Source organism: Paramormyrops kingsleyae, chromosome 20, assembly GCF_048594095.1.
Source record: "Paramormyrops kingsleyae isolate MSU_618 chromosome 20, PKINGS_0.4, whole genome shotgun sequence".
In the NCBI taxonomy this organism is placed as follows: Eukaryota; Metazoa; Chordata; class Actinopteri; order Osteoglossiformes; family Mormyridae; genus Paramormyrops; species Paramormyrops kingsleyae.
The window spans coordinates 20,459,328-20,486,835 of record NC_132816.1 but is presented as its reverse complement, the minus strand read 5'-3'; the positions used below and the strand labels follow the sequence as shown (position 1 = coordinate 20,486,835).

Below are 27,508 nucleotides of genomic sequence, written 5' to 3'. Positions count from 1 at the left end.
AAGAAACCTTGGGAGGGACCAGACTCAAAGGGGGAGCCCATCCTCCAGGGGCCGGCAGGGAGAGTCAAATACAGTTAAATCTAAAGATATATAACAAAGATATATAAACAAAAAAGATGTTTGTCTTTATGACGGCTAATCTGGCAGGAAATTCATTTCAATTCTCTCCTTTGATTCTATCACGAAATGCGCTGTTATAGCAACCAACACATTTAACGAAATGCATAATAATTACTGAATTTTTAAAATGCCATATCACATGCAGCACGGAGGGGAGGGGGTGCATTTTACTTGTCTCATATTTAAGAAACTGTGTTGTTAGTACCTTACAGAGTTCGCATAGTTTATTCATGTTGGTCTATTGAGTAGATTTATGATAAGCATATTAGGAGGAGATCAACTGACAGGAAAATGCAGGGGGGGGGGGGGGTGCGTCCTTATGCACCCTTTTCAAATCTAGCTGCACTGAAACTGAATCTGTGAAGCTTGCTCAGATAACTTAAGGACCACTGTGTGTATTATCAAAAAATTATGATATGATCATCTGAGACAAATTCTGGCTGTGTTGCTGCTACGCAAACTTTGCTACACAGAGTGTACTGTCCAGAGTATTCTGTGATGTAGTCACCAGAAACAAAGATAAGGGGGGGGGGCGCAAGTTTCATTTGCGTAGGACATACAGAGCCAGAATTCAAAGGGGGTTTGTAGTGGATTATTGCACCGACCTCGCGCCGAGTGTATGCACGGGTAGTGTGACTTTGATTTTTCTTTGTTATTTTTGTTTCGGTGGTCTGTGTAACTTTAATATATTTAAGATTAATTTGGTTGTTTACAAAATTGTAATAAATTTATATGTATTTTGTTAATTTTTGTGTTGTTAATTTTCCATTTGGTGTCCTCTGATTTGTGTAATAAAATTTGTCCAAGAGAATCCACGTCTGCTGTATAGTGTATTGGACTTGTGTGGGTGGGTGATCAACAGGAAGAAGTCAGGTTGTACTTATCCCCCGGGGGGGGGTTATTCTAACCGTCCTCTGGGGTGGCGTAGTCGGGCTATTTGCTGCTTTGCCACACTCAATAGAAGAGCAGTTATGTGTTTTTCAGTATCTTGATGACAGATTCTCTGACACCAGGTTCTGCAAGAGGAAACAGCTGATCAATATGCTCAATTATTTCCTGTGTTGCTCTTTGTGATACGTGGGGAACAGTGTTTTCAAGATGAAGCCAGGCAGCTTAATCTGCAACTGTCCCCCTAAACTGTCAGTCTACTGGCTACTTCAGATATGAATTCATTTTCATCCAAGGGTTCTGCTGGTCCGTGTTCGACGTTAGTGTTTGACACACCCTGCAGAGCCACTCATCATGCATCATTGTCGGATGTATTCTGATATTCCCTGCATTTGAGCATTATATGTGGGATAAACATTTGTTTTAAATCTGTAGGTAGTACATGGACATCTTGTGCTATCTTTAAATGCCCCCCCTGAGATGAATAAACACATTTATCTCAACAAACGGCTGCTTAAAATCACACACAACGCAATGAAATTCAATACTGATTCAAGACTATACCCTTCTTTTCTCATCACATAATCTCGATAAATGGATCTTCAGTGAATTGAAAGTGCTAAATGTGGACAAGCAATTGTCATACAAAGTAAAGATGAAACTGGAATACTGGCCATGATATATGTCATGCCCCGCTCGACCGATCCTCCCATGTGTCACGCCCCCTCGTTAACCTCGTGTGGAATCCCCGTGTTATCAGCTGTTTTGAGTCGTTTTCCATTAAGCCTTTGTATTTAAGCCCGCGTTCCAGTATATTTCCCAGTCCTGTCATTGAAGTCAAATCTTGTGTGGTCGTTGCCTGTCTTGCTCTGGATGCCTCTCCGTTTCCTCAGTCAAACCCTATTTCCCCGATCCTTCGACTCCGTCTCCAACTTCCTCGGTCCGCGCTTACCGCGGCGTGTCTACAATAGTCTGTATATATAGTCTCTCGATAACCGTACTTCTAAGTCAGTATAAAAGCCACAAAACTTATATTTCTACATATTTAATATTACCAGTGTTGAGAATGTGCCAATTCATCCCACCATAAATGTAGCTATTATTTTACAGTCAGCTGGGTTAATGCTCTTGGAACTAAAATTTACATTCACTTTTTTTAAAGCTGTGTTAAATCGTTTTAAATTTCAAAGGCGCATAATTAACGTTAAGGTTTGTTTTTTAAAAAGCGAACGTAAGTATTGGCTATAAGTGCATTAACTTAGCTGCTTGTAATATCACGCTAGCCAACTATACAGCAATAATTTCCCCGATGAAAAAAACTCTAACAGCAGTGATTTCAGTCAGAATGGCTCGAAAGAAACTCAGGACAACCTTGACATTACTAGTTTAGATGAGATCAAATTTAAGAGTGACTTTAAAATTAACGTTAGTGTTAGACACATTCTCGTTTATCTCCTATAAAATTGCCAGTATTAATGCAATGCCAAATACAATAACACTTTTATTAACAATTAGATTACCTAATACATTAAGTCCTGAACTAAATGTGTATATGTTCAACTTAGTGATTTTTTCCCTAATTAACAGTGGGTATCAAATGCAACATTTGTATAACTGCAAATGTTTTGTTTCGACTTATTTGATTCCCTTAAGAAAAAAGTCTTATTTCTTCTTCCCTGTGAATCTTAGGCTGGATAGCAAGGCTTCATCCTACAGATCCAAAAGATTCAAATCCTCCACTGCAGTAGTATGGCCTCTATCGCCTCCTGCTGTTCAGGCTGAAATCAGCAGTTCCATCAGCGCACTTACAGAGTGCATTCTGTAGAAGACCACCAGTGGCTGGCCCAGGTTGACCAATACAAACCAGGCCTGGAACCCATAGAACTGCTTCCCCAGTCCGTTCTCAAATTGGGGATGAGCGCCGAAGGCTGGGATCACCCACAACTGCAGCAAGAGGTGGAGATATGAAGCAGGGAGAGGGATGGAAAAGGAGAAAGGGTCACCTCGTCATGTTGGGCATCCAGATTTCAATGCAAGTCTGTCTTATACATGCACTAGGCGAAACTCAACACCAACTGATAGCACATCTGTGCATCAGCGGTGGAAACACAGAATGAATGTGACAATGGCGCCACCTAGTGTCCTGAAAGCAAACGTTTCAATAAGCACATAGACATGTTTGTTCAGATTAGGAAGTGGTTTGAGCTTGTGTTCTGTCTAAATACCCTACAATTTCAATTGGCCCAACCTGACTGTAGCTCATCGAAGGACGGACATTCCTATGGAAATTGTTCAGGAATGTATATAGACAATTTGGTATTTATATTTGCATTTCTATCTTCTACTTATTCCATCATCCCTTGTCCCACGGAGTTACTCACCATGACATTGGCCAAGATGAGGAATGCACAAATCTCTTGAATCACTTTCTTGGTGCACTTGTTGGTGTTGTTCACCTTCAGACCTGCAGGTGGTGCTGTAGGCTCATTTCTAGACACATTGTCTCCTTCAGGTTCATTCGCCACTGGGGTCTCAGTCGCCGCCTTTTTCTGTTTTTGGATCAGATCATTACTGGGGCTATAAGTGGATGCTTTCAATCCGCCGAGTAACAATTCAGTCAAAGCAAACGCGACAAGGTTTGAAAATATCTGAGATTATTCCAAAAAAGATGCAGAAAGTGAAAGTTTTCATGTCTGCTCTCAAGAGTTATTTCTCAACTTGCTTTTGCTAAAAAATAAGATGAGAAATTAGCTTTTCCTCACCAAATATCACTCTGCAAAGGTGCTATAGAAAACCACAACTAAATTAATCATAATCATGATAGATTTTAACATAATGTTGTGATGAAACTGAAAAATCTCCTAACTCTGGAATGGGAAGTATTATTACATGTGGAGAAATTTTAATTTGTATTTTATTCTGGAGTGTTTTTATTATAATTACTAGGCACTGACAGCTGGACATACAGTCCCTCAGCCATTCCAGGGCCGTATTCAAACGTGTGTTTTAAGTGAAAATGTTGGCTTGATTATATCAAGAACTCACTTATATTCAATTTATTTTCCTCGCAGTCCGCAGTGTTCGTAAAATAATTTACTAGCACAAAAGCTCAAACATTTCTGCCCTCCTCCTGTCGCTCCCCAGCTTTGCGTTTCTGTATCGGCCAAATGGACTTTCCAACTTTCCACCTCCATCTTTATCACACCTGCCTTTCCTTGTTTGATGCTCAGTACTTTTTCCATTTTAATTAGCAGCTTCAGATTTTCGTTTCCAGTGTGGCAATGATCCGACCACATCATACTCACCAAACTTCCACCTTGCAGCACTATGGTGTACGTGTGTATAATCGGGCAGTAGGAATCTCAGAGCACCCAACCCCCATATCTTACTCTCAGATGCTTTATGAGTATGAGCCTGAGAATCTGCATATTTAAAACCAGTTCCTGGATAACATGCTTACTTGTATAACGAAAGATATTTTATATTATATTTCACACTGCAATATACTGGCATGCGCAATAATCACCAGGGCTTCAAAAGACGGACGTAAACATTTGTCTGGACGCCGGCATTTCAGTGCAATATGGGTGTTTACTTACGCCTATAATTTGGTAAGCAGATTAGCAATGCACCTAAAATTTTAATGAGCCGTACAATCCATCTTCTGTAACCGCTTGTCCTATTGAAGATCGCGGGGGTCCGCAGTTCCCGGCAGGGAACAACCTAGGATGGGGTGCCAACCCACTCACAGACTATTCACTCACACACTCTTCACATTTCACATCTAAGGGCAATTTGGTAACTCCAATTAACTTCAGCATGTTTTTGGATTGTGGGGGGAAACCGGAGAACTCAGAGGAAACCCCACAATGACACGGGGAGAACAATGCAAACTCTCCACACATGGAGCCATGGCAGGGACTCAAACCCACGTCCCAGAGGTGTGAAGCCACAGCGCGAACCACTGCACCACTGTGCCGCCCTGAAGCATACTGTGACGCCCAAACGATAGTGAACTGTATAAATTTGGCGTATCTTTATGTTTAATAAATTCAGTTAGCGGAGCCACATACTACTGTTTCAGTAAATCATGGAAGTGATAAGCACTGAAGTGATGGTGAAGAACGGGACAGATCAGCAGCCAGAACATCTTTTAAAGGAGGAGATATTGCAGATAAACAAGGTAAGAAAAGGCATCAGAGGTGTGGCGATGCTTTTTGCAGTTTAAAGTCTGACAAGTTTATTAAACATGCTCCCATTAATATTTTAGGCATACTGCTAATCTGCTTACCAAAGTAAATTTCCATATAGTTCTGGCGTCTGGAACTATCCAGAGGCCGGAGGTGAGGTTCTTCATGACCAAGCAGAAGTTAGATATTTGTGTCCAGATCAGTATGTGACACACACACATCACAGTGCCGGTCAACCCATTAGGTGACAAAGATGGCCACCTATAGCGCCATCTTCTGATGGGGTGCTGACTTAGAAAGAAAATTTCACTTTGTTTCAGACAGGGGGCGCTGGCAGTGAAGCTTGCCTAGGGTGCCACATGACCTTTGAATGGTACTACACTCACACAACACTGCATTACTCTAATCCACCTCAAGTGTAAATCCCCTGTAATCCATGAGTATAATCAAAGGTACTGGCCTTGAAAATGACGCCGGCCAGCCTTCCCTTCGTCCTGGTGCGGCTCAGACTCGGGTGACGGTGGAGCCCCTCAATGATGAAGATGTTCTGCAGGAGCAGCTCCAGCAGGCTGAAGAGGTTGTACGAAAGGTCTAGGCTCCCCAGATGGTCTCTGGACCCAATGGCCATGGCGGCCACCAGGGAGAAGTAGGAGAGCGCCAGCTGGCCCACGGCCGCCGCCACAAGCAGGCGAACGTCCAGGCTTCTGGTGGGGTTGTGGCTGGTTTCGTGCAGCCTACTCTCCATGTGGTACGTGATCATGCCAGCCAGGCAGAACAGCGACATGGCGGGAATCAAGGCCAGGTGGTAGCCGTAGAAGACGAGGAAGGCGTCTTCGCGGCGAGCGTCACTCACCCACACCTGGTACAGGATGAAGGAGACGGCTCCCATCGCGAGGACCAGGAGGCCGGCCAGTGGGCCCAGCAGGATGCCTTCCTTCCGGATAATGCGTAGCATATCATGGTGTTTGTGGTGCTCGTGTGGGGCTTTGCCCACACGCCGGCCCACGTTCTTCCACATCACATAGATCATGCAACCTGCCATCAGGTAGAACTCGATGTTGAAGGGGTATAGGATCTCGAAGCCCTTGCGGAACACCAGGCACGGCGTGTGGTCGGTGCACTGACATTCGGGGGATTCGTCGGGATCTGAAAGCAGACACAGACCGTGCTGTAATTCAGGAAGTTCCAGAAAGAAACCTGACACTAGTAGTTTGCAAGTTTAAATCTGAGCAAGGTGCCTAGCTTGCTAAATATTGAACTGAATAAGTGAATTTAATGTAAAAGTCACGAGCCAAGTATGTTGTTTCAAATACAGTTAATAATGGATGCTTGCTGTCAACAGAAACTGTTTCACTAAGCAGGTAACCTTTGTTAAACCTGTATGAAATGTATAATCCTGTTTTTGTAAACCCTGCTATCAGGCAAAGTCACAACTAAGAAAATATAGGTCTGTGTATAGCAGTGATTTTTCAAAGAGCAGGTGTTTTGCCAAAATCTGCATCTGAGATGATGTCCTGGCATTGCGTAGTGGACATGCAGTAACAATGACCTGCTGAGCAGTTAGACCTGGCTGTGGTTCTGCCATTAGACCCCATACCATACTCCAGACCTGCAGTGCTGTTGTCAACCAGGGAGCCATTGGCAATGACCTGGTTCTGCTTCTCCAGCTCGATCTCCATGTGCACAGTGTCCTCAGTCACTGCATTCAGCCACAGCAGGATGTTAGCAGAGAGCAATAGCATCAGACCGGACCTGCGAGACCCACACATGTGTCACACTGCGAGGAGAGATAAGCAGCTAAATAATTACTGTAGTTTACGGGAACATTGTGGACCTGGTCAGAATCTTATGCTTGTGGATGCAGTCCTTTGAGTGAGCCCACAGGAAATATGTCTGCACAGAGGGAAACATCATCAGGACAGTGACAAAGCTAATGCTAAACAGCTTGCACACAATTTCTACAAAGTCATATGACCACAGCATTCATGTCATGTGATCGACCAAACCACATCATCAGCACTGATACACTTAATGAACATTAAAAAATGCACATCGCCATACAGAAATGGTGGCAGCTATTAACTTCTGCACATTATCTGCATATATTTTCACATACTGTATAAAGCATTTAGTTATTTTGACTATTTTGTCATGTCTAATGGGGATACAGAAAATGTAATATTACAATGAAATATGATTGTTAAAATAATTATTTATTTTTAGATCAATGCAAAAATGCAGAAGTTTTTCCTGCATCCTGACCTTATGCACGTGTTGCACATCCCAGAGAGGTTAAGTTCCTGCTGACGACAGCAGGCAGGCCCCAGCAGGTGGCCAGACGGATCCTGACGATGGTTCGGGGCTGACATGTCTACTTAGTGCCAAGCAGGTTGGGCTGACGCCATCCTACCTGCAGTGCCAGGAAGGGCGCCTCAGCAAAGGGAACCAGGACCTCGGCCAGCGGCTTGCAGTCCCACATCATGATGAAATAACCCATCCTGAAGATGTGCAGGAAGAGGCTGAAGGCCGAGAAGATCGCCAGGACCACTGGGGGGCGGGGTCAGCCGGGGATATACGTTTACGTTTTTTTATATATATATATATATATATATATACACACACACATACATACATACATACATACATACACATATATATATATATATATATATATCCTTTATATCTTTATTTATCATATATATTTTTTTTTTTCTTCTACGTCGTTACTGGAGTGCCACATCGATTTTCATTGCGCACTGAACGATGACGATAAAAATATTCTACTCTATTCTGTCCTAAACAGAAGCCTTTTAATCAGCTTGCACGTGTGTAACACAATGACTGCACAAACACTTCAGCTTTCTCTGAGTCATTTACCAGTGACTTTGTTTTACAGGCGTGTGAGGAAGGTGGAGATTTGCTGTTGGACTTCAGCTCTGTAGGAGGCTGCAGGGTATTTGGCTGAGACTCCGCTGTGAGGCTGATTAGAGGAAAGGGCGTCACTGAGGTTTAAAACGCCCCGGCTTACCTGTGATGGTGATACCCCCTGCGTGGTGGTCGGTATGGGGAGTGCGGCCGGGTCGCTTGCGTGACCACAGCAGGTACCAGAGCATCCAGACCACACTGAGCAGCAGCAGAAGCAGGATGAACACCTGGCGTCCCTGTTGTAGCTGCCCATTGGCATAGTAGGCATCAGCCGCCATAAGGGCGGCGCCGAGCATAATCACATTCAGTCCTAGCAGACCAGAGAACAGGCGCCGGCCTCCTGGAACCCACTCCGGCTCTGGGTCCATTTCTGGGTCAGGATCAGACCCTGTGACCATCTCCACATCACATTGCACATCTACACCAGGGCTCATAACCTCGTCCATCTTCCAGTCTATTTCTCTCCTCGTATTGCTCTCTTCGTCTTTTCACTCACACCATCCAGCTTTCCTCTCTCTCCTTCTTCTCCCTTCTTCACTTTGATCTCCTTCCCTCTCGCAGCCCCCTGTGTGGCTGTCCTCTTCTGCTTCTCCCCCCTCGGGAACTGGGCACGCGAGTTCTGACACTTGAGCTTGGCAATGCGGGGGCGGAGCCAGACTGCTCGCTCAAATCCCCTCCCCAGCTCTCAGCCCCACTTGGGCCTGTCCCACCGTGGGTGTGGCACTGTGACCTCGTCTAGCTCAAGCTGGAACACGTACAGGCTCTCCCACATCAGTTGCATGTGATTATAAATCAGTCAACCTTAACAATTACTTACCTGTCCTTAAAGGTGGGGCTGTGAATTGACAAGCATGTTAAAACTCTGTTCAGTACTGGAGTTGCTTTTCTGACCGTCGATTAGTGGTTTGTTTACGGTTAATTACATTGTGGTCCTGACAGCATAATGTCCATCTACTTAGCTCCAGATGATGGATTTAGAAGAACACGCAGACCAAGGGCATAGATTTGCTTATGGACAAGAGGGACACGTCCGTACCAATATCATGGGAGTGACATGTGCGTTTAGAGGGAGGGGGGTTCCAGACTCATTTCATCCCTGCCAGTGCTGAAACTAAACCTACGTCGCTCCAAAATCTGCGGGACATTCCAACCTGATCCTCAAGGGTGACTGACACATGGCGTGTGTCATAGGGAATTCCCCTGAGGAACGTCGCCTGAACTGACCACAGCCACGAGAACCACTGTCCTCTCACGGTTTGCCTCCATCTCGTCCTGAAAAGGAAATAGATATTATACATGTGTGAGAATAATTGAACAAATCATTAAGCTAATAAAGGCAACAAAAAAGAACTAACTGCGATCTTGGGCATTTGTTAGGGATTAACTTATTACATTATGGGGTGGTTTCTCGGAGGGTTTAAATTATGCTGAGAGTTGGCCTTAATCTAGAATTGTTAATCAGTTCCTAATAAACCGCTTTCTGAAACACAGACTAATTAGAGATTACTAACACCTAGACCAGGGGTCTCCAACTCAGGTCCTGGAGAGCTACTATCCAGTAGGTTTTCTGTCCTACTTGGCTTCTGATGAGCCACACCTGCTCCTGGTATTTACCTGAGAACTGGTGTGGCTCACCTTTGCTCAGGTGTAATTGGATGTAACAAAAAATTCCCTTGAGCATACCCACTGTCACCAAGCAATATTCCATTATGATCTTCTCTTTCAAACCGAGCAAACAGTGATGGGTTACGTAAAATCCGGGAATCATATGCAGCACCTTTCCAACAATGTTCGAAAACTGTAACTGGGGAGTGCATACACCTTGGACATTAATGGAAAACCAGTTCTTGCGATTCCTGCATTCCTCAGCATCTGGAGTAGAGGGACGTTCTATTGGAATTTGGGTTCCGTCGATGCAGCCTGTGACTCCCGGAAAGTTCCTATATTCATAAAATTGTACCTTGTAATTAACTTGCGTTGCAGCATCTGGTAATTTTATGTACCGTCTCCTCAATACGCGACTGGCCTTGCATACTCTGTGAACAACTTTACACACTGTTGGTTCACTGACTCCACATAAATCCCCAGTTTCTCTGTGAAAGGTGCCTCACGCCAAAAAACGTAAAGTAATGAGCACCTGCAGACTTACTGGATCATGCCGTCCTCTTTGGGTCACAGATGAAAGACGGGGTTCCAAAAGAGAAATGGTCTGCCTGGCATTTACTTCGAAAACTGATTTCATCAAAAAATTGCAGTGGGTTACTTCTGTCAACAAGAATTTGTCTGGCAGGTGGTATGCGTTGATCATCATTGACATACTCTAAGTAATCCATGTGTCTTCTTCAGCAAACAACATCAATCCGAAGTTAAACCTGCCTGCTGGGAGGTTTAATTTAAACATCAATTTGTTCCTGGACTAGGTCTAATCTTCCTTCAGGAAACAAGCTTAGTTTATTCAGGAATAGGCTTAGTCTAGTATTGTTTTATACCTTGACTGAGAAAGCAGATTTCTGTTAGTCTGCATTAAAAGGCTGTTTAAATCTAGGACTATCTTTAATCTCTGTCTGGGAAACCGGCCCGAAATCGGAAAATGACCAATGCAGAAATTCCTTGCAGGTGTTGAAGACCTCTGGCTGCATTGTTGTCATTCTAATCCTGTACCACAGACAAGACATGTATAGCAGAGATTAGAGCACACACACACACCACCTGTTCCTCATATGCCATCAAAACTTTCTCCATCTTCTCACCTAGACTTCCATTCTTCCGTTTCTAGTTCAGCTTCAGCAACTGAGGTGCCAAGAGCAGAAGAGAAGGAACACAGCAGATGTAGAGCTTCACCGAAAACAAAGACACAGATGACCTGCCTGTAAGCCTTGTGAGGTACGAGGGGAAAGATTCCTCAGTGGGGGTGGGCAGTATATCTAAAATATATCTGGCATGTCTGGACAGTGATATGTTTGCTTCAAGTCGGATTTGAAGCTGAACCAGTTCCAAATAACAGAGGTGTCCCCGTTTTTTGGAAAGAGAGTCTCCTCTCCTGTCGACGCCTCATCTCACGTCTTCTGTTATTCATTTTTCTCAGCCTTTCCTAACTTCATTGGCCTTTACCGAGTTGCAGCAGCTACTGTTGGCACAGCATCACCACACGTTATTCGGGCAGCTGTGCCTTCTACCACACACCTTGCACAAATATATGCCGATTTACCGAATATGTTTTACTTTTTTATTTGCTACTATATATATGTAACAGGATTGTTTTTGTTTAATGTGTATTATTACACAAAATCATGATGGCATCAGAATGTGTAATAGAAAATTAACACAACGCATATAAACCAGTTACATATACTATATGAGGACAAGTATTCAGATTACAACTGAAGTTTTAAAGAGAATGAAATGCTTATTTTTGTTCATGTAAATAGGCTGTTGTATAATTAGACTGGTGACTTCTGGTAGTGTTAAAGTGTAGTGGAATGCAGGTCATAGCCCCCACCAATATTTCACAGATATTTTCAAAACACATACAATGTTAAACTAGATTAAAAATTTCTCAAACACTTTATCTGTATTACAAACCCTATTTGCAGAATAGCTTCTTAAATGCAATAAAAACAAAAATTCACATGAACCTTTCTTTAACTGGCAAAAGTACGAAGAAAAGATTTTCAACAGTTTCACTGACCAACTTAATTATATTTTCTAAAAATATGCAATGTTAGAATTTGATGGCTGCAACATACTCTACAAAAGTTGGGACAGATAAAATAGGACTGAAAAGTGTTCAGAATATTCCAGTAACACCAGTTTGGAAGACTCCACATTAAGTAGGCTAACTGGTAGCAGGTGAGGTATCATGATCGGGTATAAAAGTAATCTCCATTAAAGGCTCAGTGTTTGCAAGCAAGGATGGGTCGTGGCTCATCCCTTTGTGCCAAAATTCATGAGAGAATTGTTAGTTCAAAAGAAACATTCCTCGATGCTATATTACAGAGAATTTAGGTCTTGCAACATCTATGGTTCACAATATTGTGAAAAGATACAGAAAATGCAGAGACATCTCAGTGAGTAAAGATCAAGGTGCAACATTACTCTCTGAAACTGCCTGGACCATCTCATGTGGCAAAGCAGCAAGGGGTGGTGGGGGGGGCACTATGTCGTCGTCGTCCGTCCCCCCCCCCAAATCGCCAGACTACGCCACCCCAGATGGTTAGAATAACCCCCCCCCCCCCCTCCACCCTCCGTGAGCAGAAGTCGCCAAATAAAAAGAGATCCAATTACAACTATTTTTGTGTGGGTGACCAACTGGAAGTAGTCAGATTGTACTTATCCCCGAGGGGGGGGGGGGGGGTAAGTACAATATGACTAGTTTAGATATGAGTGGGAGGACAAAGTGCAAACCTATAGGAGGGCTTGTTACCTTTCCCCGGCCCACCAGGCATTCTTTCTGTTTGACCATTTAGGAGGAGAAGCAAGGGAGGAGATCAAACATCAGTCCATTGATGAAAGGAAGGATCAAGAGAGAATTTTTTGATATTCTGCATGGGTGTGTTCAGTCACATGCGTCTTTACGGGAATCACACCCATACAACTCACGCAGAATAGCAAAAATATTCTCTAGATCCTTCCTTTAAAGACACAAGCGACTGAGCACACCCATATAACTCACGCAGAATAGCAAATATTCTCTCTGGATCCTTCCATTAAAGACACAAGTGACTGAGCACACCCATATCATACGCAGAATAGCTCGCATTCTCTCTGGATCCTTCCTTTCATCAAAATAATACGTTTACGGAAGGCGGACCAATACACAACTGAACATACGCTCGTTGGCGGGCTGGTCGCTCGAAAGACGCCAAAACACGGGAAAGAACCACAAAACATCCTCTCTAAAAAACTAAACAATTAACATTAAAAGACTGAGTAACAGTCATAAACAATACAGTAATTTCGAAAATGTGATTTTTGTTATTATTCTGTAAATTATTTTCATATGCCTAAACTTTTTTATGTACATTTCATGAATGGATAATCTTCAGGATTCAATTAAGCGTTTATTGTCATATGTAGAGTATAAAAGTGAATTTCTCTGTGCAATGAAATTCTTACTTTGCTGTCCACACAAAAATGCCTCTTAAAAAACACTTAAATAGTAGTTACTTAATAATTTATGTTATTAATGAAGTACTGTCATTTATGTATAGATATGTGACTGTTAAATACCATCACAGACATGTTTATCAATCACTGAAAGGTACCAGGTAACAGAACGTTCTCTCTCTATTTTTTCAGATATTCGACCTCTTAAGATATATAGTAAAGACATACATCGATAACAAGTTTTTTTATACATTCCACAACCGATCTTGGGCATAATGTATACACTTCTTCGTGTTTCGGGTGGTTCTTTGGGGCGCTTTCAATGGACCCTTTTGGGGGATGTTTGTGTGTCCGCAGTCTGAAACACGGTTCGCGAACAGGTGTTGTGCCAAATTTTGCATCCCTGCTGTGAAATGGTCTTTACTTCGATTTGAAGTAAAGTTCCGTCAATGAGTTCCGTCAATCTAAATGTGCAACAGAAATATTACACTGCGTTTGCACATTTAGAAGACCTTTATCACTGTTTCTCTTCACGAAGACTGCATTTAACCCATATAAAACTGATAAACTGTGACATGTAGACGATGAGCGCTGAACGTAAACTATTATTAGGCTATTTATTTGTCTCGTCATTAGTTTACTAGTTTATGAACAAGGAAGTCCTTGGCTTTAATTACCAAAGAAAATTACACAACATCATTCCTTATACATATTTAGTAATGTATTTTTCTCCACAATGAAGAGAATGTTCTAGTACAGTGATCTGAAATACCTAAACAACAACAACAACAACAACAAATGTATTTTTGTATAGCTCATTATCACAACATTACATTGTCCCAAAGCGCTTTACAGCATCCCTGCCCAAAGCCCCCAGTGAGTAAGCCATAGGCGACAGTGGCAAGGAAAAACTCCCCAGAAGGAAGAAACCTTGGGAGGGACCAGACTCAAAGGGGGAGCCCATCCTCCAGGGGCCGGCAGGGAGAGTCAAATACAGTTAAATCTAAAGATATATAACAAAGATATATAAACAAAAAAGATGTTTGTCTTTATGACGGCTAATCTGGCAGGAAATTCATTTCAATTCTCTCCTTTGATTCTATCACGAAATGCGCTGTTATAGCAACCAACACATTTAACGAAATGCATAATAATTACTGAATTTTTAAAATGCCATATCACATGCAGCACGGAGGGGAGGGGGTGCATTTTACTTGTCTCATATTTAAGAAACTGTGTTGTTAGTACCTTACAGAGTTCGCATAGTTTATTCATGTTGGTCTATTGAGTAGATTTATGATAAGCATATTAGGAGGAGATCAACTGACAGGAAAATGCAGGGGGGGGGGGGGTGCGTCCTTATGCACCCTTTTCAAATCTAGCTGCACTGAAACTGAATCTGTGAAGCTTGCTCAGATAACTTAAGGACCACTGTGTGTATTATCAAAAAATTATGATATGATCATCTGAGACAAATTCTGGCTGTGTTGCTGCTACGCAAACTTTGCTACACAGAGTGTACTGTCCAGAGTATTCTGTGATGTAGTCACCAGAAACAAAGATAAGGGGGGGGGGGGCGCAAGTTTCATTTGCGTAGGACATACAGAGCCAGAATTCAAAGGGGGTTTGTAGTGGATTATTGCACCGACCTCGCGCCGAGTGTATGCACGGGTAGTGTGACTTTGATTTTTCTTTGTTATTTTTGTTTCGGTGGTCTGTGTAACTTTAATATATTTAAGATTAATTTGGTTGTTTACAAAATTGTAATAAATTTATATGTATTTTGTTAATTTTTGTGTTGTTAATTTTCCATTTGGTGTCCTCTGAAATTTGTCCAAGAGAATCCACGTCTGCTGTATAGTGTATTGGACTTGTGTGGGTGGGTGATCAACAGGAAGAAGTCAGGTTGTACTTATCCCCCCGGGGGGGGGGGGGGGGGGGGTTATTCTAACCGTCCTCTGGGGTGGCGTAGTCGGGCTATTTGCTGCTTTGCCACACTCAATAGAAGAGCAGTTATGTGTTTTTCAGTATCTTGATGACAGATTCTCTGACACCAGGTTCTGCAAGAGGAAACAGCTGATCAATATGCTCAATTATTTCCTGTGTTGCTCTTTGTGATACGTGGGGAACAGTGTTTTCAAGATGAAGCCAGGCAGCTTAATCTGCAACTGTCCCCCTAAACTGTCAGTCTACTGGCTACTTCAGATATGAATTCATTTTCATCCAAGGGTTCTGCTGGTCCGTGTTCGACGTCAGTGTTTGACACACCCTGCAGAGCCACTCATCATGCATCATTGTCGGATGTATTCTGATATTCCCTGCATTTCAGCATTATATGTGGGATAAACATTTGTTTTAAATCTGTAGGTAGTACATGGACATCTTGTGCTATCTTTAAATGCCCCCCTGAGATGAATAAACACATTTATCTCAACAAACGGCTGCTTAAAATCACACACAACGCAATGAAATTCAATACTGATTCAAGACTACCCTTCTTTTCTCATCACATAATCTCGATAAATGGATCTTCAGTGAATTGAAAGTGCTAAATGTGGACAAGCAATTGTCATACAAAGTAAAGATGAAACTGGAATACTGGCCATGATATATGTCATGCCCCGCTCGTCCGATCCTCCCATGTGTCACGCCCCCTCGTTAACCTCGTGTGGAATCCCCGTGTTATCAGCTGTTTTGAGTCGTTTTCCATTAAGCCTTTGTATTTAAGCCCGCGTTCCAGTATATTTCCCAGTCCTGTCATTGAAGTCAAATCTTGTGTGGTCGTTGCCTGTCTTGCTCTGGATGCCTCTCCGTTTCCTCAGTCAAACCCTATTTCCCCGATCCTTCGACTCCGTCTCCAACTTCCTCGGTCCGCGCTTACCGCGGCGTGTCTACAATAGTCTGTATATATAGTCTCTCGATAACCGTACTTCTAAGTCAGTATAAAAGCCACAAAACTTATATTTCTACATATTTAATATTACCAGTGTTGAGAATGTGCCAATTCATCCCACCATAAATGTAGCTATTATTTTACAGTCAGCTGGGTTAATGCTCTTGGAACTAAAATTTACATTCACTTTTTTTAAAGCTGTGTTAAATCGTTTTAAATTTCAAAGGCGCATAATTAACGTTAAGGTTTGTTTTTTAAAAAGCGAACGTAAGTATTGGCTATAAGTGCATTAACTTAGCTGCTTGTAATATCACGCTAGCCAACTATACAGCAATAATTTCCCCGATGAAAAAAACTCTAACAGCAGTGATTTCAGTCAGAATGGCTCGAAAGAAACTCAGGACAACCTTGACATTACTAGTTTAGATGAGATCAAATTTAAGAGTGACTTTAAAATTAACGTTAGTGTTAGACACATTCTCGTTTATCTCCTATAAAATTGCCAGTATTAATGCAATGCCAAATACAATAACACTTTTATTAACAATTAGATTACCTAATACATTAAGTCCTGAACTAAATGTGTATATGTTCAACTTAGTGATTTTTTCCCTAATTAACAGTGGGTATCAAATGCAACATTTGTATAACTGCAAATGTTTTGTTTCGACTTATTTGATTCCCTTAAGAAAAAAGTCTTATTTCTTCTTCCCTGTGAATCTTAGGCTGGATAGCAAGGCTTCATCCTACAGATCCAAAAGATTCAAATCCTCCACTGCAGTAGTATGGCCTCTATCGCCTCCTGCTGTTCAGGCTGAAATCAGCAGTTCCATCAGCGCACTTACAGAGTGCATTCTGTAGAAGACCACCAGTGGCTGGCCCAGGTTGACCAATACAAACCAGGCCTGGAACCCATAGAACTGCTTCCCCAGTCCGTTCTCAAATTGGGGATGAGCGCCGAAGGCTGGGATCACCCACAACTGCAGCAAGAGGTGGAGATATGAAGCAGGGAGAGGGATGGAAAAGGAGAAAGGGTCACCTCGTCATGTTGGGCATCCAGATTTCAATGCAAGTCTGTCTTATACATGCACTAGGCGAAACTCAACACCAACTGATAGCACATCTGTGCATCAGCGGTGGAAACACAGAATGAATGTGACAATGGCGCCACCTAGTGTCCTGAAAGCAAACGTTTCAATAAGCACATAGCCATGTTTGTTCAGATTAGGAAGTGGTTTGAGCTTGTGTTCTGTCTAAATACCCTACAATTTCAATTGGCCCAACCTGACTGTAGCTCATCGGAGGACGAACATTCCCATGGAAATTGTTCAGGAATGTATATAGACAATTTGGTATTTATATTTGCATTTCTATCTTCTACTTATTCCATCATCCCTTGTCCCACGGAGTTACTCACCATGACATTGGCCAAGATGAGGAATGCACAAATCTCTTGAATCACTTTCTTGGTGCACTTGTTGGTGTTGTTCACCTTCAGACCTGCAGGTGGTGCTGTAGGCTCATTTCTAGACACATTGTCTCCTTCAGGTTCATTCGCCACTGGGGTCTCAGTCGCCGCCTTTTTCTGTTTTTGGATCAGATCATTACTGGGGCTATAAGTGGATGCTTTCAATCCGCCGAGTAACAATTCAGTCAAAGCAAACGCGACAAGGTTTGAAAATATCTGAGATATTTTAAAAAAAGATGCAGAAAGTGAAAGTTTTCATGTCTGCTCTCAAGAGTTATTTCTCAACTTGCTTTTGCTAAAAAATAAGATGAGAAATTAGCTTTTCCTCACCAAATATCACTCTGCAAAGGTGCTATAGAAAACCACAGCTAAATTAATCATAATCATGATAGATTTTAACATAATGTTGTGATGAAACTGAAAAATCTCCTAACTCTGGAATGGGAAGTATTATTACATGTGGAGAAATTTTAATTTGTATTTTATTCTGGAGTGTTTTTATTATAATTACTAGGCACTGACAGCTGGACATACAGTCCCTCAGCCATTCCAGGGCCGTATTCAAACGTGTGTTTTAAGTGAAAATGTTGGCTTGATTATATCAAGAACTCACTTATATTCAATTTATTTTCCTCGCAGTCCGCAGTGTTCGTAAAATAATTTACTAGCACAAAAGCTCAAACATTTCTGCCCTCCTCCTGTCGCTCCCCAGCTTTGCGTTTCTGTATCGGCCAAATGGACTTTCCAGCTTTCCACCTCCATCTTTATCACACCTGCCTTTCCTTGTTTGATGCTCAGTACTTTTTCCATTTTAATTAGCAGCTTCAGATTTTCGTTTCCAGTGTGGCAATGATCCGACCACATCATACACACCAAACTTCCACCTTGCAGCACTATGGTGTACGTGTGTATAATCGGGCAGTAGGAATCTCAGAGCACCCAACCCCCATATCTTACTCTCAGATGCTTTATGAGTATGAGCCTGAGAATCTGCATATTTAAAACCAGTTCCTGGATAACATGCTTACTTGTATAACGAAAGATATTTTATATTATATTTCACACTGCAATATACTGGCATGCGCAATAATCACCAGGGCTTCAAAAGACGGACGTAAACATTTGTCTGGACGCCGGCATTTCAGTGCAATATGGGTGTTTACTTACGCCTATAATTTGGTAAGCAGATTAGCAATGCACCTAAAATTTTAATGAGCCGTACAATCCATCTTCTGTAACCGCTTGTCCTATTGAAGATCGCGGGGGTCCGCAGTTCCCGGCAGGGAACAACCTAGGATGGGGTGCCAACCCACTCACAGACTATTCACTCACACACTCTTCACATTTCACATCTAAGGGCAATTTGGTAACTCCAATTAACTTCAGCATGTTTTTGGATTGTGGGGGGAAACCGGAGAACTCAGAGGAAACCCCACAATGACACGGGGAGAACAATGCAAACTCTCCACACATGGAGCCATGGCAGGGACTCAAACCCACGTCCCAGAGGTGTGAAGCCACAGCGCGAACCACTGCACCACTGTGCCGCCCTGAAGCATACTGTGACGCCCAAACGATAGTGAACTGTATAAATTTGGCGTATCTTTATGTTTAATAAATTCAGTTAGCGGAGCCACATACTACTGTTTCAGTAAATCATGGATGTGATAAGCACTGAAGTGATGGTGACGAATGGGACAGATCAGCAGCCAGAACATCTTTTAAAGGAGGAGATATCGCAGATAAACAAGGTAAGAAAAGGCATCAGAGGTGTGGCGATGCTTTTTGCAGTTTAAAGTCTGACAAGTTTATTAAACATGCTCCCATTAATATTTTAGGCATACTGCTAATCTGCTTACCAAAGTAAATTTCCATATAGTTCTGGCGTCTGGAACTATCCAGAGGCCGGAGGTGAGGTTCTTCATGACCAAGCAGAAGTTAGATATTTGTGTCCAGATCAGTATGTGACACACACACATCACAGTGCCGGTCAACCCATTAGGTGACAAAGATGGCCACCTATAGCACCATCTTCTGATGGGGTGCTGACTTAGAAAGAAAATTTCACTTTGTTTCAGACAGGGGGCGCTGGCAGTGAAGCTTGCCTAGGGTGTCACATGACCTTTGAATGGTAGTACACTCACACAACACTGCATTACTCTAATCCACCTCAAGTGTAAATCCCCTGTAATCCATGAGTATAATCAAAGGTACTGGCCTTGAAAATGACGCCGGCCAGCCTTCCCTTCGTCCTGGTGCGGCTCAGACTCGGGTGACGGTGGAGCCCCTCAATGATGAAGATGTTCTGCAGGAGCAGCTCCAGCAGGCTGAAGAGGTTGTACGAAAGGTCTAGGCTCCCCAGATGGTCTCTGGACCCAATGGCCATGGCGGCCACCAGGGAGAAGTAGGAGAGCGCCAGCTGGCCCACGGCCGCCGCCACAAGCAGGCGAACGTCCAGGCTTCTGGTGGGGTTGTGGCTGGTTTCGTGCAGCCTACTCTCCATGTGGTACGTGATCATGCCAGCCAGGCAGAACAGCGACATGGCGGGAATCAAGGCCAGGTGGTAGCCGTAGAAGACGAGGAAGGCGTCTTCGCGGCGAGCGTCACTCACCCACACCTGGTACAGGATGAAGGAGACGGCTCCCATCGCGAGGACCAGGAGGCCGGCCAGTGGGCCCAGCAGGATGCCTTCCTTCCGGATAATGCGTAGCATATCATGGTGTTTGTGGTGCTCGTGTGGGGCTTTGCCCACACGCCGGCCCACGTTCTTCCACATCACATAGATCATGCAACCCGCCATCAGGTAGAACTCGATGTTGAAGGGGTATAGGATCTCGAAGCCCTTGCGGAACACCAGGCACGGCGTGTGGTCGGTGCACTGACATTCGGGGGATTCGTCGGGATCTGAAAGCAGACAGACAGTGCTGTAATTCAAGAAGTTCCAGAAAGAAACCTGACACCAGTAATTTGCAAGTTTAAATCTGAGTAAGGTGCCTAGTTTGCTTAATATTCAACTGAATAAGTGAATTTTGTGTAAAAGTCACAAGCCAAGTACAGTGGTACCTCAGTTCTCAAACTCATTAGAACTGGAATTTCTTAAAAGTTGAACCAGTCAGAACTACCTAGAACTCGATCTGAATCTCAGAAGTCAAACCATGAATGCCAACCTAAGATAACTTGTACGCGCGGGGAAATTAGTCACGCAGCACATCTCTCAGCGGATACAAAGGGTAAAGCTTCAGTCTCAGCCTCGCATTCGCTGTGATAGCATCGTGCATGTTTACACTAGCTGAATACAAATATATAGACAGTAAAAATACATTTAGACAATGATAGACAGTAACAGTAATTATTATCATATAATGAAATACATTTTAAAATAAAGATTTCTTATTAATTATTTTAATATCAATAATAAACCATTAATACATATAATTATAATAATATTGTCGCGCGGAGCTGGGACGGAACGAAGACAAAGGCGCAGGCGTCAGGGTATCGGGGAATACAGGGTTTAATTACAGGTAAGGTAGGCAAAACGCAGATGGACAATACAATGACCGGACTGGGGAAACAAACTGAAACACGGACGAAATACAGAGGACTAATGACAACAACCAGAAACAGCTGATCACACGGGAATTCCACACGTGGTTAACGAGGGGGCGTGGCACATGGAAGGAGCGGACGATCGGGGCAGGACACATTGTTTGGATACATTTATTTTCTTAACTTTACAAATTGCTGTTTTGATAAATGTGCTTAGATGTGTTTAGTACAGTATATGCTCTTCTTGTTTTATCCGGTTCATTTTGTGTTTAAATGCTAAAAAAACATATTTAGGTGTAATTTTTACAATTAATTGGTTTTTCATTATTTCTTATGGGGAATATTCAATCAGAACTCAAACTTTTTAGGATTCGATGTGGAGTTCTGAACGGATTAAGTTCGAGAACTTAGGTATCACTCTATGTTGTTTCAAATACAGTTAATAATCGATGCTTGTTGTCAACAGAAACTGCTTCAGTAAGCAGGTAACCTTTGTTAAACCTGTATGAAATGTATAGTCCTGTTTTTGTAAAACCTGCTATCAGGCAAAGTCACAACTAAGAAAATATATGTCTGTGTATAGCAGTGATTTTTCAAAGAGCAGGTTATTTGCCAAAATCTGCATCTGAGATGATGTTCTGGCATTGCGTAGTGGACATGCAGTAACAATGACCTGCTGAGCAGTTAGACCTGGCTGTGGTTCTGCCATTAGACCCCATACCATACTCCAGGCCTGCAGTGCTGTTGTCAACCAGGGAGCCATTGGCAATGACCTGGTTCTGCTTCTCCAGCTCGATCTCCATGTGCACAGTGTCCTCAGTCACTGCATTCAGCCACAGCAGGATGTTAGCAGAGAGCAATAGCATCAGACCGGACCTGCGAGACCCACACATGTGTCACACTGCGAGGAGAGATAAGCAGCTAAATAATTACTGCAGTTTACGGGAACATTGTGGACCTGGTCAGAATCTTATGCTTGTGGATGCAGTCCTTTGAGTGAGCCCACAGGAAATATGTCTGCACAGAGGGAAACATCATCAGGACAGTGACAAAGCTAATGCTAAACAGCTTGCACACAATTTCTACAAAGTCATATGACCACAGCATTCATGTCATGTGATCGACCAAACCACATCATCAGCACTGATACACTTAATGAACATTTAAAAATGCACATCGCCATACAGAAATGGTGGCAGCTATTAACTTCTGCACATGTTATCTGCATATATTTTCACATACTGTATAAAGCATTTAGTTATTTTGACTATTTTGTCATTTCTAATGTAATATTACAATGAAATACAGTGGTACCTCAGTACTCGAACTCATTAGAACTTGAATTGCTTAAAAATCGGGGAAAAAATGACCTAGAACTCCATCTGAATCTCAGAAGTCGAACCGTGAACACCGACCTAAGATAACTGTACGCACGAGGAAATGAGTCACGCGGCACTTCTTTCAGCGGAAACAAAGGGTAACGCTTCAGTCTCAGCCTCGCATTCGCTGTGATAGCATCCTGCATGTTTACACTAGCTGAATACATATATTTAGACAGTAAAAATACATTTAAACAATGATAGACAGTAACAGCAATTATTATAATATAATAAAATGCATTTTTAAATAAATATTTATTATTAATATTATTAATAATAAACCATTAATACATTTAATTATAATAATATTGTCCTGCGGAGTGGGGACGGAGACAAAGACGCAGACGTCGGGGATTACGGGGTTTAATTACAGGTAAGACAGGCAAAACGCAGACGGACAAAACAATGACCAGACTGGGGAAACAAACTGAAACGCGGACGGAATACAGAGGACTAATGACAACAAGCAGAAACGGCTGATCACAGGAGGATTCCACACGAGGTTAACGAGGGGGCGTGGCACACGGAAGGAGCGGACGACCGGGGCATGACCACTTTACATATTGTTTGGATACATTTATTTTCCTACAAATTGCTGTTTTGATAAATGGCCTTAGATGTGTTTAGTACAATATATGCTCTTCTTGTTTTATCCTGTTCATTTTGTGCTTAAATGCTAAAAAAAATCATATTTAGGTGCAATTTTTTTGGGCCAGGAACCAATTAATTGGTTTTCCATTAATTCTTATGGGTAAAATTCGATCAGAAGCCGAACTTTTTAGTATTCGAACCCGAGTTCTGAACGGATTAAGATCGAGTTCTGAGGTACCACTGTACATGATTGTTAAATAAAATTGTAATTTAGTCATAGATCAATGTGAAAATGTTATGCATTTTAAAATTTCCTTTGGCAGAAGTTTTTCCTGCATGTTGACCTTATGCACGTGTTGCACATCCCAGAGAGGTTAAGTTCCTGCTGACGACAGCAGGCAGGCCCCAGCAGGTGGCCAGACGGATCCTGACGTTGGTTCGGGGCTGACATGTCTACTTAGTGCCAAGCAGGTTGGGCTGACGCCATCCTACCTGCAGGGCCAGGAAGGGCGCCTCAGCAAAGGGAACCAGGACCTCGGCCAGCGGCTTGCAGTCCCACATCATGATGAAATAACCCATCCTGAAGATGTGCAGGAACAGGCTGAAGGCCGAGAAGATCACCAGGACCACTGGGGGGCGGGGTCAGCCGGGGATATACGTTTACGTTTTTTTTTTTGTATATCCTTTATATTTTTATTTATCATTTTTTGTTTTTTTTCTTCTACGTCGTTACTGGAGTGCCACATCGATTTTCATTGCGCACTGAACGATGACGATAAAAATATTCTACTCTATTCTGTCCTAAACGGAAGCCTTTTAATCAGCTTGCACGTGTGTAAAACAATGACTGCACAAACACTTCAGCTTTCTCTGAGTCATTTACCAGTGACTTTGTTTTACAGGCGTGTGAGGAAGGTGGAGATTTGCTGTTGGACTTCAGCTCTGTAGGAGGCTGCAGGGTATTTGGCTGAGACTCCGCTGTGAGGCTGATTAGAGGAAACTGAGGTTTAAAACGCCCCGGCTTACCTGTGATGGTGATACCTCCTGCGTGGTGGTCGGTATGGGGAGTGCGGCCGGGTCGCTTGCGTGACCACAGCAGGTACCAGAGCATCCAGACCACACTGAGCAGCAGCAGAAGCAGGATGAACACCTGGGGTCCCTGTTGTAGCTGCCCATTGGCATAGAAGGCATCAGCCGCCACAAGGGCGGCGCCGAGCATAATCACATTCAGTCCTAGCAGACCAGAGAACAGGCGCCGGCCTCCTGGAACCCACTCCGGTTCTGGGTCCATTTCTGCGTCAGGATCAGACCTTGTGACCAGCTCCACGTCACATTGCAAATCCACACCAGGGCTCTTATCCTTGCCCATGTTCCAGTCCATGTTTCTCCTCGTATTGCTCTCTTCGTCTTTTCACTCACACCTTCCAGCTTTCCTCTCTCTCCTTCTTCTCCCTTCTTCACTTTGATCTCCTTCCCTCTCGCAGCCCCCTGTGTGGCTGTCCTCTTCTGCCTCTCCCCCCTCGGGAACTGGGCACGTGAGTTCTGACACTTGAGCTTGGCAATGCGGGGGCGGAGCCAGACTGCTCGCTCAAATCCCCTCCCCAGCTCTCAGCCCCACTTGGGCCTGTCCCACCGTGGGTGTGGCACTGTGACCTCGTCTAGCTCAAGCTGGAACACGTCCAGGCTCTCCCACCTCAGTTTGCACATGCGATTATAAATCAGTCAACCTTAACAATTACTTAACTGTCCTTAAAGGTGGGGCTGTGAATTGACAAGCAAGTTAAAATTCTGTTCAGTACTGGAGTTGCTTTTCTGACCGTCGATTAGTGGTTTGTTTACGGTTAATTACATTATGAACCTGACAGCATAATGTCCATCTACTTAGCTCCAGATGATGGATTTAGAAGAACACGCAGACCAAGGGCATAGATTTGCTTATGGACAAGAGGGACACGTCCGTACCAATATCGTGGGAGTGACATGTGTGTTTAGAGGGAGGGGGGTTCCGGACTCATTTCATCCCTGCCAGTGCTGAAACTAAACCTACAACCTTGACAGAGACAAAGCAAATTCCAAAAGGGGGGGGGGTTGGGGTTCTCCACCTGAAAATGTCTCTTGAAGTGGTAACACAGGTTTGTGAGATGTGACCCACAGAAGTGAAACTCTGACTTTTAATGTCTTTTGTTTTGGGGGTGGGGGGGTGGGGGGCTACATATAATGGGAGATGACAAACGTGTATAAAGATAGCAGGAAGGGTGGATTACCTCGGATCACAATCACTACTCTACAAATTGGCGAGTCCTTCTCAGCAATAACTCTCTGTCTAACTGATGAAAAAATAGTCTTGAATGAATCCACATGATTCATAAACCAGCTCAGATGTTTTAACAATCACATCAAACACAGTCTGTTTCCTCAGAATGCGCTGATACCTTTCCACTGCTAGCTAGTTAACCAGCTAACTGAAGGATGCTGCCTTCTGTGGGTGAAGGGTCCCTCCTGCACAAGCGTTATGAAAATCACAGCATAAAATTAAATCTGAAATCATGTGAATCGGAAGTATTAAATGTGAGATACAGTGGAGGTTTTTGGGGATGGGGGGTTGACTCATGGGGCGGTGTTAGTCCTTGTGGGACAGCAGAGTATTGAGGAACCTGACTGCCTGAGCAAGATGCCCCTGATGCATTTCTCCAGAGGCGTCTGGCAAGGACAAAAATCCCAAAACACAGGATTCTCACTCCCATAAACGTGTACCCCCACCCCCCCCCCCCCCACCACTACCAGCACTGCCGTTTTTCTGCACTCCAGTCTCCTATGTGCCTGTGAAAGCTTGTTCCCTGAGGCAGGAAAACCGGTTTCAAACACAACAAACCCCATGCAAAAACTGCCGTATCTGGAGCAGTGTGACTCTCTCCCCCGCCCAGCTCTCACAGAAGCAAGCGGGTTTATTTCCCCAATAATCCCCACAAAAATGTTCTCCATTCTTATTTCATATACTTTTCACATATAATACCATGCACAATATACACACAATGTCTAGACACTGGTTATCTTACTTCGCAGGGTTCCAGACTGTAACCATTTTTGGAGAGAATGAAAGTAAATTGTATAACTAGGCACACCAGTCCGACTTGCAAATATGCCCCCCCCCCCATTTATTTTTTAAACCATCATTGTATATCAGGTGAAACACCCAGAGAGAGCAAGGTGTGTGTGTGTGTGTGTGTGTGTGTGTGTGTGTGTGTGTGTGTGTGTGTGTGTGTGTGAGGGAGATACGGCACTTTCCCACCGCAGGAACGTTTATTACCAAGGAGGAACTTCTGTCGTGTTTCCACCACGGGAACTCAGATGGATTGTAGTTCCTCAGAGCTACTGCTGAGGTGAGGTTTACAGTGACAGCTTGCTGATTGGTTGACCACAACCCAGTGTTACAGGAATTTCAGTTCCCCCATGTCTCGTGCGCTGATTTGAAATCATGACATCACCCTGCTACTTAATAGTCCGAATTGTCTGAATCAGCATGCGACAGGGAGATGATCAAATTACCCAAATAACAAAACTTGCAAAAGCTAAGTAAATTATCATATTTCAATGTGATAATATTCCAAGTGTGAAGACAATACCAAAACAGTGAAAAAAATAATGTCTTAAACATCAAATTCAACATATCCTCCTCAGACCACACCCATTCATTTATGTCCATTGTAGTGGACATTTTGTTTTTGCATCTATCTTTTCACTAATGTTAGGAAACATATTTATTCCTGTTGTACACTAAAGAGGACATGCTGTGAAATTTGAAAAAATCTAGATTGTAAGATGTCTTATTTCCTCCAAAGACAAATAACCTAAAATTGAAGGACACTTTTTTCCTTGGGTCTCAGGAGGATAGACATCTTGGGATTCCTGTTGAGTGAGTTGCATAATGCGAGTTCAAACAAACAAATCACAACAAAAGCAATGCAGGATCATACTTGTGTCTTTATGCATATCGTGTAAAATTCCTAGAAGACATTCAACAGACAAGATTATTTTCAGACAATGACTCTTTCAAATGTTGGCCTTAAACACAAATTTTGTTGACAGCTTCACTCCAGTTCATTTCTCAATATCTGTAACTTAAGATTCAGCTGTTTTCTCCCATCATCAAGATTTAATAGGATGATCTGGGCAAACTCAAAGAAGCCACTCAGCTTTTCAGGGCAGCTCAAATCAGTCCCAACAAAATCACCGGTGCATCACTCCAAAATCTGCGGGACATTCCAACCTGATCCTCAAGGGTGACTGACACATGGCGTGTGTCATAGGGAATTCCCCTGAGGAACGTCGCCTGAACTGACCACAGCCACGAGAACCACTGTCCTCTCACGGTTTGCCTCCATCTCGTCCTGAAAAGGAA

At 43.1% G+C, this 27,508-nt stretch overlaps 2 protein-coding genes across 5 annotated transcripts; both read right to left on the bottom strand.

Annotated features, from left to right (window-relative positions):
* Positions 1-2,491: 2,491 nt before the first annotated feature.
* LOC140577622 (proton channel OTOP3-like) lies at positions 2,492-8,762 on the bottom strand. Of its 3 annotated transcripts, none has more exons than XM_072703804.1 (7): positions 8,227-8,762; positions 7,609-7,745; positions 7,033-7,091; positions 6,748-6,950; positions 5,659-6,344; positions 3,390-3,557; positions 2,492-2,952 (listed from the first exon to the last, which is right to left on the bottom strand). In XM_072703804.1, the coding sequence occupies exons 1-7, from the start codon at positions 8,567-8,569 to the stop codon at positions 2,782-2,784; spliced, it is 1,767 nt and encodes a 588-aa protein (XP_072559905.1). In that variant the 5' UTR covers positions 8,570-8,762; the 3' UTR covers positions 2,492-2,781. The 3 variants fall into 3 exon arrangements, with proteins under 3 accessions (XP_072559905.1, XP_072559906.1, XP_072559907.1); XM_072703805.1 differs by having other exon boundaries at positions 6,796-6,950; XM_072703806.1 differs by having other exon boundaries at positions 6,808-6,950; positions 8,227-8,761.
* Positions 8,763-16,641: 7,879 nt separating this feature from the next.
* Positions 16,642-24,688, bottom strand: LOC111848417 (proton channel OTOP3-like). Of its 2 annotated transcripts, none has more exons than XM_023820385.2 (7): positions 24,136-24,688; positions 23,602-23,738; positions 22,098-22,156; positions 21,813-22,015; positions 19,809-20,494; positions 17,540-17,707; positions 16,642-17,102 (listed from the first exon to the last, which is right to left on the bottom strand). In XM_023820385.2, the coding sequence occupies exons 1-7, from the start codon at positions 24,488-24,490 to the stop codon at positions 16,932-16,934; spliced, it is 1,779 nt and encodes a 592-aa protein (XP_023676153.2). In that variant the 5' UTR covers positions 24,491-24,688; the 3' UTR covers positions 16,642-16,931. The 2 variants fall into 2 exon arrangements, with proteins under 2 accessions (XP_023676153.2, XP_023676154.2); XM_023820386.2 differs by having other exon boundaries at positions 21,861-22,015; positions 24,136-24,687.
* Positions 24,689-27,508: the final 2,820 nt, after the last annotated feature.

Excerpts from the sequence above, each read along its gene's own strand:
- LOC111848417 (XM_023820385.2), bottom strand. The coding sequence starts at position 24,490 with ATGGACTGGAACATGGGCAAGGATAAGAGCCCTGGTGTGGATTTGCAA. Across the intron at positions 22,157-23,601 it reads CGCCCTTCCTGGCCCTGCAG|ACATATTTCCTGTGGGCTCA; the intron begins GTAGGATGGCGT and ends CCCTCTGTGCAG. Across the intron at positions 17,708-19,808 it reads TGGCCGGCGTCATTTTCAAG|AAAAAGGCGGCGACTGAGAC; the intron begins GCCAGTACCTTT and ends ATCCAAAAACAG.
- LOC140577622 (XM_072703804.1), bottom strand. The coding sequence starts at position 8,569 with ATGGACGAGGTTATGAGCCCTGGTGTAGATGTGCAATGTGATGTGGAG. Across the intron at positions 7,746-8,226 it reads AGGGGGTATCACCATCACAG|TGGTCCTGGCGATCTTCTCG; the intron begins GTAAGCCGGGGC and ends CCCGCCCCCCAG. Across the intron at positions 6,951-7,032 it reads AAGCATAAGATTCTGACCAG|GTCCGGTCTGATGCTATTGC; the intron begins GTCCACAATGTT and ends TGGGTCTCGCAG.